Source organism: Sus scrofa, chromosome 13 (assembly GCF_054392235.1).
Source record: "Sus scrofa isolate SSC_HxYL_T2T_F1_AM1 chromosome 13, Sscrofa_HxYL_maternal_Yorkshire_Landrace_v2.0, whole genome shotgun sequence".
NCBI lineage: Eukaryota > Metazoa > Chordata > Mammalia > Artiodactyla > Suidae > Sus > Sus scrofa.
This window is the reverse complement of record NC_139395.1, coordinates 78,962,450-78,976,839: the sequence shown is the minus strand read 5'-3', so window position 1 is coordinate 78,976,839 and position 14,390 is coordinate 78,962,450. Positions and strand designations below refer to the sequence as shown.

At 36.9% G+C, this 14,390-nt stretch overlaps 1 protein-coding gene across 8 annotated transcripts in view; it reads right to left on the bottom strand.

Moving 5' to 3' along the window:
• Positions 1-3,838: 3,838 nt before the first annotated feature.
• The window catches only part of GRM7 (glutamate metabotropic receptor 7), an 894,437-nt gene continuing 883,885 nt past the window's right edge, over positions 3,839-14,390 (bottom strand). For all 8 annotated transcript variants that reach the window (XR_014823664.1, XR_014823663.1, XR_014823654.1 and 5 more), the window contains one exon: positions 3,839-5,034. Coding sequence is in view for 2 of the 8 variants with exons in the window: in XM_021071051.2 (XP_020926710.1) it covers positions 4,985-5,034 (50 nt within the window). In the remaining 6 variants the exon portion in view is untranslated. The remainder of the gene's footprint in view (positions 5,035-14,390) is intronic.

Genomic DNA, 14,390 nt, shown 5'->3' with positions numbered 1-14,390 from the left:
CTCCAGAAACTTCTGAAATACTTTAAATACTATTCAGAGGCTTATTATAATAATTGGAATACATTGTTCATATAAATATTTATTGTACAAAAACCCATTTCATCATGGTTAGGGATTTATTATTTTATTTGTGGTGCTTGTAATTTCTGTCTAGGTTAACAAGATACCATGTGATAGCAATTACAATTTAATGTTTTATAGTATTGGGTCCAGAGTCAGTGAAATCTGGCTTCAAATCCCAGCTTTGAGTGTTACTGCTGTGGCTCACTGGGGGCAAGCAACCAGGAAACCATTATGGGCACCTCCAAGACTGGCATTTGAAACCTGAGATCCAGCATGGGTGGAGGTTTGCAAAATGTGTGAGAGCCAATAAAAATTTCTCCTGCTTGTCTGTTTGAATCTTTTGTCATGTGTAAAGCCAGAATGCCAGAAGAATAATTTTTGTTCCTTAGATTTGACAGTGGTTCTCAAAATATAGTCTCTGGAACAGAAACAACTATTTGCATCACCTGGGAAATTGTTTGAAATACAAATTATCAGCCCCCACCCTAGGCCAACTGAATTAAACTCTGGGGGTTAATCTCAGCCTTGTGTGTTTTGCCAAGCCCTCAGAAGACCCCCTAGATTGAGTGTTAACCCAACATCCTACACATTAAAATTATCTGGGAAGCTTAAGAAGGAAAAAGAAAATGTTCAGGCTTTACCCCAGACTGATTAAAACAGACTCTCTGGAGCAGGGTCTGGCCATGGATATATTTTAAATTCCCTATGATGAATTTAATGTATGTTTAGGGTTGAGAACCAAATTCCAGTTCAGGTACCAGCAGCATCCCCAGGGAGTTGGTTAGAAATGCTGAATCTTGGGCCCTCCCTGCTCATTACGATTTGCATTTTTAATGAGATCCACAGGTGATTCCTAGGCATATAAAAATTTGAGAAACATCCATATAACATAAAATTTACAGGAAAGAAATCATAATTTGTAACTTGCCTCCACTTTCTCTTTATAGGTTCCTTTTACTGAATTATTTTATAAATTTAAAGATATTAATTGAAGTATTGATTTACCCTGTTGTATTAATTTCTGCTGTACAGCAAAGTGATTGGTTATATATCTATATATGACATATGTATATATATATGCACACTCTTTTAAATATATTTTCCATTATGATTTATCTGTGCTAAAAAGTAGCTGCTTGTTGAATATATCCTCCATGTTTTGTAGGTTAAATTGGCTAATACCAACCTCCCACTCCGTCCTTCCCCCAAACCCCTCCCTCTTGGCATCCATAAGTCTGTTCTCTCCATGAATTGGTTTCTGTTTTGTAGTTAGGTTCATTTGTGCCATATATTAGATTCCACATATAAGTGATGTTTTATGGCATTTGTCTTTCTCTTTCTGATTTGCTTCTCTTAGGATGAGAATCTCTAGTTGTATCTATGTTGCTGCAAAAGCCATTGTTTCATTATTTTTTATGGCTGAGTAGTACTCCATTGTATATAATACCACATCTTCATCCATTCATTTGTTGACAAATGCTTGGGTTGTTGATATGCCTTGGCTATTATGAAGAAGGTGGCTATGTACATAGGGATGCATGTATCTTTTTGAATTATAGTTTTGTCTGGATATATGCCCAGGAGTATAGGATTGTTAGATCATACTTTAACTCTATCCTCAGTTTTCTGAGGAAACTCCATATTGCTTTCCACAGTAGTTGTACCAACTTACATCACTACCAACAATATAGAAGGATTGCCTTTTCTCCACATCTTTTCCAGCATTTGTTTGCAGACTTGTTAATGATGGCCATTCTGATTGGTGTGAAGTGGATTTACTAACTTTGTTTAAAGAGGAGAATTACAGGACAGGAAAGGGCAGGATAAACACATTGGCATTTGAGAAGGGAAGCAAATTGAAGATTCAGCATCAATGAAAGGCAGGTACCAGGCAGGCCATGCCAATTAGAAAAACAGATATTTCCTGAGACATGTGCTTATTTGTGCACACATTTTGGCCATTACTTGCATTACCTGTTGACCAAGGAAAATGGCCAAACAAAATACATCCACTAAGTCAAAATCAGAATCAGCAACCAATGTTTGAACCCAGGCCTTGGTGATGAGTTTGAAAGGGTAAAGATCCCAGGGCTGTTCTGCTTGTTTACAGACAGGCCCTGTCCTCCCCTTCTGCCCTTAAAGGGTCCTGCGGAATGGGTGGGTGCTCAGAGTCTGGAGGGTTGTGGACACTGTTTATAATGTACATAAAGCATATGTTGTAATGCATATGGTAGGCATGAGTGTATAATGCAAATAAAGTATGTCATATATTAAAATAGTAATGCCTTATGTATAGTGCTACCGAAGCTTTCACTATATCGTTGCCACTACCTTGAACATGATTACCTTCATTCTACTCTGAGAATCCAGGAGCAGAGCAAAGGTCTTTGGCAGTCTTTCCAGACTTAGGTGGAGTTGCTTTCCTTCTCTCCCCTGCACTCTTGGTGCTACACTTGAATAACTGAGAAAGGCATTTACATAATGTCTTTGTGAAAATCATTTCTACCACAAGGCCACAGAGCAGCCTGGCTTGCCCATGCGCTTATTTTACAGAAACCCATTCCCATGTGTGGAAAGAGAAAGCACTGCGCGCAGTTTTATTTCTGACAAAATGTAACAACCATGTTGGTGCTGATGCTCTTGGTAATAATGCTGGTGGTTAACGGTGCTAACAGGTATGGTAAGTTAACCAAATGCCAAGTGCTGTTCTAGGCCCTTTCATGATAATTTTCTCTTAATCCTCCCAGCCCCATGAGATGCAAAGTACTATGAATTTTGTTTTCCAGTCTAGGAAATGAAATATTCAAAATGCTGCTGCAATGTTTCTGTAACTTCCTGCAGGATAGCTAGCCGAAAGGGGAGCCAGGTTTTATAATAGTTTGTTTGGCTCCACAACTTGAAAAATGTGGATAATTCACATATATTTCTTTGTGATTTGCATTTTTACCCATGGTCTAGTGTTCGAAGGGTGTTTAAAGGAGAGGACAACCTGGGAGATAGATTCATTTTTCTAAGTCTGATATTGAAATGAGTTTTCTAACCTCTGCACACACATTATCTGGGCCAAGAGAGCAGAAGAGCAGGAGGAAGAGGTCAGCAGATGCCAAAGGCAGAATCAGGTGTGGCTTTTATTAATCACAGTAGAAAATTAGTCACAGTTAGATGGACAACGGTGCTTTGAAATACATTTTGGATTTGCAGGTCCAACCCTGACTACTAACGATCAATGTGACCCTCTGCAGGTAGACATTATTTTGTCCTTCTGACACCCAGGTTACTAAAAGTTGATGTAGAGGGGCAATTCTTACTGCTGAATTTTGGTAACCCCAAATTGACCAACCCCAACATAACCAATGTATTTATTTGCAAATTTAGACAAATGCTTTTGAATAGTTATCTTTATTCACTTGTTCTTTGGTTAAGTTTTGCGGAGGCGTTTATCTTTCCACTAAACTGTCCCCAAACTGCTGATTATTGAAATTCATACTTATTTTTTATTTCCTCTTCTCTCTGATACTTTTGCTATTTGGAATTGGTAACTTTCAGAAGACATGTTTGAGAGTAGTCAGGTCTCAACTTCAATTATGCAGAAACAAAATGCATAGGCTTTGAGGCAGCTTTTCTGTGAGAGAATTTAGCACCTCTCAGTTACAGTATGCATTTCAGATACAGATTTAATTGTGCGGTGAGATAACAAGTTTGATTGTCTATATCATTCTCTAACTTAAACTTGCTATGAAATCTGTAAGTAAGAAGGGATAAACAACTAAAAATATTTATTGCAGGAAATAAAAAAGTTAACCAAAGTATTTTATTGATACATTCTTGGACAATATCACAGAATTGGAAAGAGGATGGAAAGGGGTGATTTTTCAGCAAAGGTGTTTTTCCACTAAATTGGCACATGAGCAGCAAGTTAACGAAAGTACTTATTACAAACAGTAAAAAACATACATGCTTTTTTTTTTTAAAGTCCTTATCACACTGGTCAGTCATAGGGGGGCATGAACCAAACCTCAAGACATGAAAAATCCATATTCTTGTCTTCAAATAGCTTAATCATTACTAAAATTATTGCAAAATACCCATATCCTAATGAAAAATAACAAAAGAGAACACAAATACAAATATTGAACATAACTTATTAACATGTACTGTAAAATACATTACTGGCATGCATTCCAAAGATCAAGACCTCTATTCTGTTCCACCAATACCTTTCTTCCATGTGACCTATCTGATACCAAAGATAGGTGGGATGTACTTTCTCAGCACAGTTTTTGGTCTTTAAATATCTTTTTTTGTCTTAAAAAAAATAGCATGATTTGCAGCGGAACTATAATCATAATTATACAGTAACTTACATAGATTTTTTTTTTTAGTCTGCCGAGATCTTTTAAAATTTTTAATGATTTAAAAATTTTCCCAAATATCCTGGCTTCTGAGAGAAGAGGGCTCTATGGAAACAGGGCATTCAAAAACAAACAGTGAACCAAGGTACAACATCAGATGGCAAAGTGCAAAAGTCCTCACAAACTGTACAGAAAATTTCAAAACCTTGCAGCCTGGAAGTACATACGTATAAAGACAGGTCAGCCCCAAAACGGTCCCTGAGGCTCTTCATGGTTCATCCCAAAGAGCCTGGATAGGACTGAAGTCTTAACACTCCCTTTGGTAGGGAAGGTCCAAAAATGCAGCCGAGTTGGCAGTGCTGATGCCAGTGACTTATTAAGCCAAGATAAAGGAAGAATATTTCATAAAGCAGCTGTGTAGGACACTTGGATCCTCTACCATTGGTCTCCTGGCCGGGGATGCTCCTCCGGTGATGGGCAGCAGGCAGGACCAAAAGAGTCCTATGCCAGGTTGGGTGACGAAATAACTGAGGGTATTCCTCCTCCATGGTTCCATGGAATGGAACAGGTTAGATAACCAGGTTATTATAACTGACATACTTCTTTTTTGCAGCAGGGCCTGCAAGAAAAATATCAGAGAGTCAGTTGTGGCAATGACTCTATTTGCAAAGGTAGAAGCAGAATTAGATCTACGATGACCTGAGTTCAAGTCAAGATGGGACAGTGCACACCATTGAGGAACAGGCAGATCACTCTGGGTTCCTACGACTTTTTGTAGGATTTCATCCACTAAAATCTGCTATGTCCAGTAAGCCTAAAACTACTTGGGCGCTCTATTCTAAAACGTATCCAACCTCCTTTTTATTTGGTCCATACTGTTAGTATATTGATCAGTGGGTGTTATGCTTTCTAATTAGCTTCAGGGACCCACTCATGTTGCAGTTTATTTCCTTTTGCAATCTTCTCCCAGACATTCTCACAATAAATGGCCTTTGCTTAGAAAAGGTCTATCCTGGGTCATTGGAATTAATTTAGGTTAACTACAGATTAGGCTAACCTGAGTGCCTTCTCTGGTTTTGATTTACACAATCAAGTTACTATAGATTGACTTTATAGTGTTCTCATCAGTAAGTCGTAAATGGTAATTTGCAGAATTGTTTCCATCAAGATTTGAAGCTCACTGAAATCTGCCCAGAATCTCGCCATGCACAGACTACCTTTGTTTTCTTTGAATATAGAATATATTATTTTTCTATTTGGTACAGTGATTTTAGGACTTACCTTCACTCACTTATTCATACATTTTTTTTTTTTCGGTAGGTTTATGTTAGTTGCCTACCATATGGAAGACCAGAAGCTAGGCACTAGTAAAGAGCTGATGATCAAATCAGACCCTTTCCTGTCCTCCCACTGGACACAAAGACACCAATATCCCAAGGTATGTCTCTGGTTTATATTCTATTTCTCAACACCAATTAATACAATTGCTGTCTTGGGATACGGTCTTTATTCATTAAATCTCTGTGGTTTTGCATCACCTTCTCTTGGACACAAAGTAAGCATCATGTAGCATTTACCAATGACTGACTTTACTTACTGTTCTTAGGTTCTGAATAGTATTATTAATTTAATACAGACAAGTCTTCCAGAATTCTTAAGTAGGTATTTATGTTGCATTTAGAGGAAGGAAGAAGCCACAATAACAACCTAAGAGAGAGTTTGTTTGTGAAATTTAAATAATGCAGCCTGTATGTTACCAATGCATATACACATATGTACAGTATACAACAGGACAGATCTTAGGTACTATATTAAATACTCAGACTCTCCTTCTGACAAATTCTGGTTTGAAGATACAGGCTCATTTATCTATTAAATCATGTTGCAATTAATAAGTAAAATTAGAGGGAAAATATACATTGTTATATATTCTATATACTATAATTGTATGAAATTGAGGGTCTCCTGGAAAATCTGGTTATGAGACTGTTCATGGTGCATCCTCAGTCAATAAATGCATGGTTTCAGTAATGCGTCACTCTTCTAAGAAGTTTTCCATTGTTATCATAGCCTTCATTGTCTTCAGTGATACACTTAGTTTGAAGACACATAGAAAAACTTGTAAAGTTTTTCTTTTTTTTAACAGAAGCCTATTTACAGTGTTACAGCTAGACAACCCCAGTTTGACAGTTGCAAGAAATATTCATAGCATGTCTTGTCAAACACCAACAGAGTAATTATCCTCAGTAATAAGAAAAGAAAAAAACAAACACAAAACCTAAATGCTTACAGTGACCTAAATATCTGAAATCACCTCTATTAGGTGATTAAGATTGTTTTCTATAGAACCATAACCATCTAGGGGATAAAGCCAAACATATTTGAAATTCCATAACCAGTTTATTTTAAAACACCAATTACTCAGAAAGGGCCTTTGCCTAAAAAAACTAGTAAGCTAGAGAATAGTGCCCTTGAATTGTAATGCTGAGCATTAATCTGCATTAAACTATAATCAAGAAGAGATTATATTTTAAAAACCTAGAAATGATGATAATCATGGAAATTCACTGTTGCTTGGCAAAGGTTATCTTCTTGGGTTTTCCTGTAGCACTGAGGTGAAGGGCTGATGATGCTGCATTTGGACTCAGCTGACCCAGGTTTTGATTCAGCTCTAGCACTTACTTGAGCTGTGACGGAGACCAGTCTCATGATGCTGAACTTCTCTAAGTCTTTGTAAGATAGGTAGAATAATTATCACCCTGTGGGTTGCTAATGGCACAAATGTGGGAACAATCCCAGTTTCTCATCCAATAACATAATGCAGAAATGTATTTTTAAATTATGAATTTCTACATAGATGATCAGCTTCATTGCATGTTTTCTTTGAGGAATAGCTTAGAAACATAGCAGCAAAATGATAATGGAATTGTGCAGATCCTAGAATGGCCATTTCTATACTTTTTGGACCACAGTCCAATGTATTATAATGTTACTTTTAAACCATTCTGGCCTTATGAGTAAATAAAATAAGTGCCTATGGTGTCTGATAAATCCATTTATTTGAAAAGCAGTGTGGTTTATGGCCTAGGAAAGAAAATTGCTTAGCTCAAAACAGTTGTGCAGTGAAAATACCTGCTAAGGAAACATACTTTTCAAATAGCTAGAATTTTTTTTTCTTTTGTGAAGTTACAAGTTTTAATGAACAGTAGGAGTATGAGGCATGGTCCCTATGGAATTTTTTTTTTTTAATTATCTGTATCAGAAGTTCTCAAAGCAAGGGATCTTGAGGAAGTGATGTTTATAGTGAGCAAGGCTGTAGATGCTGATTTTGGGAATGAACTACTACTGCATACTTGCTAGTTAAGAAACATTGAATAGTCCAACTTTTTCTTGGTGTTTTGTCAAAAGCAAACTCAGTTTTACATTAACTTCAATGAACTAGTTGTTTTCTCTTGAATTTTCCCTAAGCCTTTTGGTCTTACAAAGATGTCTCAAAGTATATTCTGTGAAATGCTTGTCACTCAGCTTATAAGAAGTGAAGGATAAAAGATGAAAATGGGGAAAAAAATAGAGTCTCTTGGATACTAAAAGAAGCATGAGATTAAAAAACTTAAATAGGGCCCTTTTCTCTACCCTGTATTAATTTCTTATTTTTTAAATAACAAGTCATTCTGTAGTTTAATAGCAAAGACCATGTGTTTTCCTGAGCCCTTTTAAAAAACTTAAATGTGTGTGTAGATGTATATACATGTAAATGTATGCATACAGTGATTAAAACAGCTGTAGAAGGTGAGCATAATATATCACAGCCCCTGAAAAGAACATAATAAAACATATTAACATCTTTGCTCCACACGACCCTCCCACACCCCCACCCAGCTTCCCCACCCCCACTGCCAGCCCCTCCCTGCCCCTTCCCCAGGAAGGCTATTGAGCTGTGTCCTTCCTGATTTGGTTTCAAGCTTCTATTACGTTGTTGCCGTAAGCTATAGATAGTATAAACTATAGGTAGTGTTTTTTAAATTGTACGCAAATGGGAAAAAAAAATGACCATATGCATTTGAAAACTGTTTTTCATATATCTGTGGTTTTAAGATTTATGTTGATTGCATAATTGCAATCACTAGAGAGTTTTCTTTTATAAACAGAGAAAATTCTCTGTAAGTCTTTTCTTACTGATGGACTCTATTTTCTGTTTTCAGTAACAAATGATGCTACAGTAAATAGCGTCTGAAAAAACATCAGTTATACAGAGTTAAGTGACAAAGCTATAGGTCAGGAGATGTTATTTGCAACATATTTAACTGGCAAATGGTTGATATCCAAAATGTTTAAAATTTGTACAAATTAGTAAATAAAAAACAATGTAATTAAAAAATACAGGCATAAAAAGGTAATTATAGATGAAGGAAAGCAAGTAAAAAAACTGCTCAACCTCACCAATTTGAGAAATACAAATTAAAATAAGATAGTATTTCATGCACATACCATTACCAAAAAAAAAAAAAAAAAAAAAAAAAGAGGTGCTGATATTGGTGAGGGTTTGGAGAAGTGGAGATGCTTAGCCCACACTGGTAGAAATGTAAATTGGTAAAATCACATGGGAGAAATGTTTGGAAAGATCTAGAAAAGGTGAAGATAGTCATACCATTGACTCAGCAGTTTCCTTAACTGGTTACCTCCTGTTCTTTGCTCAAGTTTAAGGTTTCCCACATTGCTCAAGTTTAAGGTTTCACATTCTCCAGGGAGACTTTCCTGACCTGTTTGCAGAAAGGTCATGTGTTTCCACTCCACTCTCATGACTTCTTTACTTTTCCTTTGTTGTACTTAACACAGAATAAGGCACACTGCTTATTCTCATTTCCCTACCATTAGCACTGTCAGGAGGGTAGAGACTTTCCCCCAATGGCATAGGGAGTGTGCAATGCATATCATTGCTCAGTCTTTGCTGCTGCATTTAATAATGTATGTATTACTCAAAATGTATTACTGTAGAAGGTCCCCTGCTCTCTTAAGTCCTTGTCAGCTTTAGGATGATCTTAAGGAAAAAAATAGAGTACAAAAAATACATGGGGACTTCATGGACCTTGCCATCATTTTTTTTTTCTCCTCAGTATCCCTGTGGTACTATTAAGTATAAAGCTAACCATTGTTATAGCTCCTCAGATTCAATTTGTAACTTAAACCATAGCACTCTTTTTTCCTCTTAGCATCCAACGAGATCCAAAACAACCCAGCTGAAATTGAGAAATCAATTTTCATTTCTGCTATGAAAGGAACCAATGAACATTCTAGTGTTTCTTTAAAAAATCTAATTGGTACTTTTAACTGTAGACTGTCAAGCAGGGGTTTACACACTTCTTAAAATATGCATTTAAAGCAAATACACAAAGTCTCCATTATGAAACATCTTTCAGCTTAGCCAAGCTAATATCTGGGTAATTTGACTGAAGCTGTATAAAGATGTAAATAAAGATGCCCTGAATTACTGCATCACAGATTCCACTTTTTCTTGTTATTCACTTTGCCTGGGCTTGAAACACTTTTGTATCTTTGCAATTTCAGTACGTTATGGCTCTGAGCATTCTGGAGGATATTACAGATGCGGTGCAATGGTGCATCCAAGATTGAAACTGTGCATCAAAACCCATCTTAAGTATAATGTTACAAATAAGGTGATGGTAATGATAAAAATTGTAGCAGAATAGTACTTTCTTATGCTGTTTAAAAAGCTGGAGTGAAATTCTAGGCTTCTCTGTTTTGGGCTAGGAGACTCACAGTCCATTCATTCCTTTATTCATGTAATCAGCTGTTACCAAGAGTTTACAATATGATAGTAGTTTGGCTAAAAACTGGCAGCACAAAAGGAGGAGAAAATAGTATCCTATCTTGGAATAGTTCCCAGTTCAGTGAAATTCAACACATATTACTGCACACCTACTATGTGTCAGACCCTGTTAAATGTGGGGGTGTTTTAGCTATGTTATATTGCCATGCAGCCCCTATTTCTTTGGAATTTACTTTCTACTTCAAGGAGACAAAATATTTTTAAAAAGTAGGTACAGCCAATTCTTGATAATCATAGTTTTCATATTCTATGAAATTGCCCAAAGCACTGAATTAGTGAATACTAAACCATCACTCCTAAAGGAAATAAAGGGTCGGGTTACTGTGAGCCTGGGTCACAACATTTTTGTCAACCAAGCAATACATAACTTTGTTTTATGTGTGTTTCTGTTTAAAGATACCTTATTTAATATCTAGTGTTGATTCATTACCATGGAACTCATGGCCAACAGAACTGTAACTTACGCCTGAACAAAGCTTATCCAACATGTCTTTTTTTCTCTATAAGACACATCACACCCTTCCTGCACTTAAGAAAAAACTAGGTAGCAGGTCAGCAATCTGCTCAGAGATTTTTAAAAGCGAAATTACCCAAAGAAGTACACAAATGTGAAACAGATATTATGTAGACCGCAAAAACACATTTTTTTACACAAGAGCTGAAATAGGAAGGCGATCATCACCTTGTTGTCTTCAACTGAGAAGGTGTATGTCCAGTGACAAATATTCACCTGCTCTGTGTGTGTGTCCACAGACAACCACTAAGACACTGCAGTATTGGGTTTGGAGTTACAAATCAGTTTTAGCAAGTAGGTGCATTTGCAAATGGGGAATCCACAAATGAGGATCATCTCCTTGATGATGTCAGGTCATCTCAAACACTGGGAAAAAGGCTGAAAAAGGGGATGGAGAGGGACTAGGCAAAGGCTGCTGTCCTCAGAGGGGTGGCAGTTGAGGTCCAGGAGGCATGCTATTTGAACACAGACTGGCAGGAGATAAGAAAGAAGCAATGCAGATACTTAGATCACAGAGTGAGCAGCAGGTGAAAATCCCTGAGGTGAGTGGCTGAAAGGCCAGGGTAGCTGGAACAGAGAGTGAACAGAAATGGCAGCATCATAATCCTGTCAGGATGTGGCATAACTAATGTGCACACAGAGGAATGGTAGAAAATCTTGCCCCAGCCACTCAGGTTTCAAAGTAGAGGGGGTATGGAATTGTGATTTGATCAGTGAATTGTAGATATTTCCCCTTCCAGGGCACAGGTGTTAAAGAACTTTCCACCTAGAGAATGCCACATTTGCAAAGTGCATTCCATGAAAAATCTGAGGATTTAGAGAGAATAGCAAAACATTTGAAGAGTTTGGTCAGTACAGGGCACATGCAGATAAGAAACAATGATGGAAGAGCTAGCAAGACAAATTAATCTGATCACCAAGAGTACTTTAGGCTGCATGTAAGGTTCTGGATATTAGAATGAACTGTGAAAAACTCAGTGGTATCTGAAAAAAGGATAGAGTGTTTGTTCCAACAGTAGTCTGAATGATGGATTGGAAATGGAGTAGAGGTGGAAGATGGTAACTGCAAGAAGGGAGATCAGCTTGGAGCTGATGGAGTAATTAGGATTGTGTTTTCAGTAAGTGGAATTCCAAGACAATACTAGAGCAGGGCTGTTGATGAAGAAGCATCTCATGGGGCCACCATTGCCTTCAGAACCACCATGCTGTCTTGGGGATGAGAACATGGGCGAGAGTTTTTCTGGTCATTGTCATGGGGAAGCATGGCATCATTATCATCATCACATTATTATTACTATTATTATCATCATCATTATTAAAGTTGGGAGGACCTGTGTGTGACATGACTGTCAGGTTCTGTTAATTTCAGTTCAGCTGACTCTCATGGCTGCAGATCTTAGAGGACCAGTGGGCTCAAAGGATAGGAAACCAGAGAAGACTCCTTGCCTAGGCAGAGGAAAGAGATGAAGGAAACCTTAACTTCCCTTCCTTTCTTGGAATCCAACTCAGATTAGCCTGGTGAGCAAAACAGGGCCTAAGAACTGGAACACTGTCCAGGAAAAAGGATGGTTGGGGTAGCCCATGGACTGTATATATGAGGATCCTGGCTTTGGAAGATGGGAGGATTAGAATCCACTATAGGCAATGGAAGTCAGCCAACGCTTCAGTTAACAGAAAATGTAAAGTGTACGTCTACTAAATGTTAAAGACTGCTTGCTGGGGATACAGAGGGAATAAGATATGATCCTGTCCTCAAGGTCCTCTCAGTCTAATAGACCAGAGTCCCCTGTGGCTAAATTGGATGCTGAGTGTAAAGCTTAAGTCAGATCTCATGCATAGGCTTCTGTTGTGTGTGAAACTGACCAGCTCTCACTCAGACGTGAACCTAATATGTCAGCCTAAACCCTGGAACTTTGTGATGATGGAAAGTTCCTTTTACTAATCTTACATATGAAGTTTTTCTTACATTTAATAATAGCAAATCTTTATAAGCATAGAAAAATTAAACAGTGAATTTCAAAGTGTTTTACTTTTTAAAAAATGAATAGCAAACTAAAACATTAATCAGTAAACCCTAGGAATTAGTACTAGGAAAACAATATTTATTAGGGAAAAATGTATTAAGTCTGTTAAAAGAAAATAAAAAGGTACAAATTGTATGGATTTATATATTCATGAAGATGTACAATCTTATTTACAGTTTAAAAGAACCTACATGTCTAACATTAGATGGTAAATAAATTCTAAAGCATTCTTTAGATAGAGCTTTTTAAATCTATCAAAGGTAATTTTTTTCTCTTTCTAACAATGTCATTAGTTTTTGAATTCAATGAAAGATTCTTTAAATTTTATAGTGCTTTACAATTTTCAAAAGTTTGACATACATTACTTCAAATAATACCTAATAACCTTTTTCCCCTACTCCTATGTTGCCCCCTTCCCCACTTGGTAACCACTAGACTGTTCTCTATATCTGTGAGTGTGCTTCTTTTTCTGTTTTATTCATATTTTTATTTTTTAGATTCCACATATAAGTGATATCATACAGTATTTGTCTTCCTCTGTCCAACTTACTTCACTTAGCATAATACCCTCCAAGTCCATCCATGTTATTTCACATGGCAAAATTCCATTCTTTTTTCTGGCCAAGCAGTATTTCAGTGTATACATATATCATCATTAAGACTATGGAGCACCCTAGAACTTCTTATGCTATAGCATTAATGATGTTTAACACAAAGAACAGGTTACACAATTGTAGGCCCTCTATACTTAAAACAGTATTGAAAAGTCTTAAAGAAAAAAGATCAAATCACTAAAATCTCCAAGAAAGCTGGTGGACTTTTCAGTGAGACATTGCTAAAGACAGAAAATTCAGAAATGAAATGAAGAAGCAGGGAAGGAATTGTGAGTCATACTCCAAAAGCCGTACAGAGAGTTACTTCTCCATAAAGCCCATGTCAGATGTACATACAGAAGAAAAGAGACTGTGGATGAGAGAGATCCTCTAAGTATAGGTCGTCTGTGCTCTGGAATGTTCTTCCCCCAGAAATTTCTGAAGGTGGAGAGGCCTTCCTAGACCTCATCTAGAAAATGCCACTTCCCAGTTCTCTACCCCATGGCAGTTTTTTATCTTTCATTACATGTCACTCTCACTCCCTAAAGTTTTAACATTTACTTACATTTCAATTTATTTACTTTTCTCCCCTCTAGAATGTAAACTCTGAACTTGTCTTGATCACCATTAAATCTACAGGACTTAGAAAAGCACCTAACATTAACATATGTAAATAACAAAAAGACAACTTACTGAATGGGAGAAAATATTTGCAAATTATATGTTCACTCAGTGGTTCATATCTGAAATATATTAACAGCTTATGCAACTCAGTATCAAGAAAACAGAAAACCTGACTAAAAGATGGGCAGATGACCTGAATAAACATGTTTCCAAAGAAGACATATTGATGGCCAGTAGGCAAATGAAAAGATACTCAAAATTGCTAATTATTAAAGAAATGCAAACCAAAACAACCAAGTGATACTCCCATTTGTCAGAATGGCCATCATTAAAAAGTCTACAAATAAGGAATGTCATCAAGGATGTGGAGAA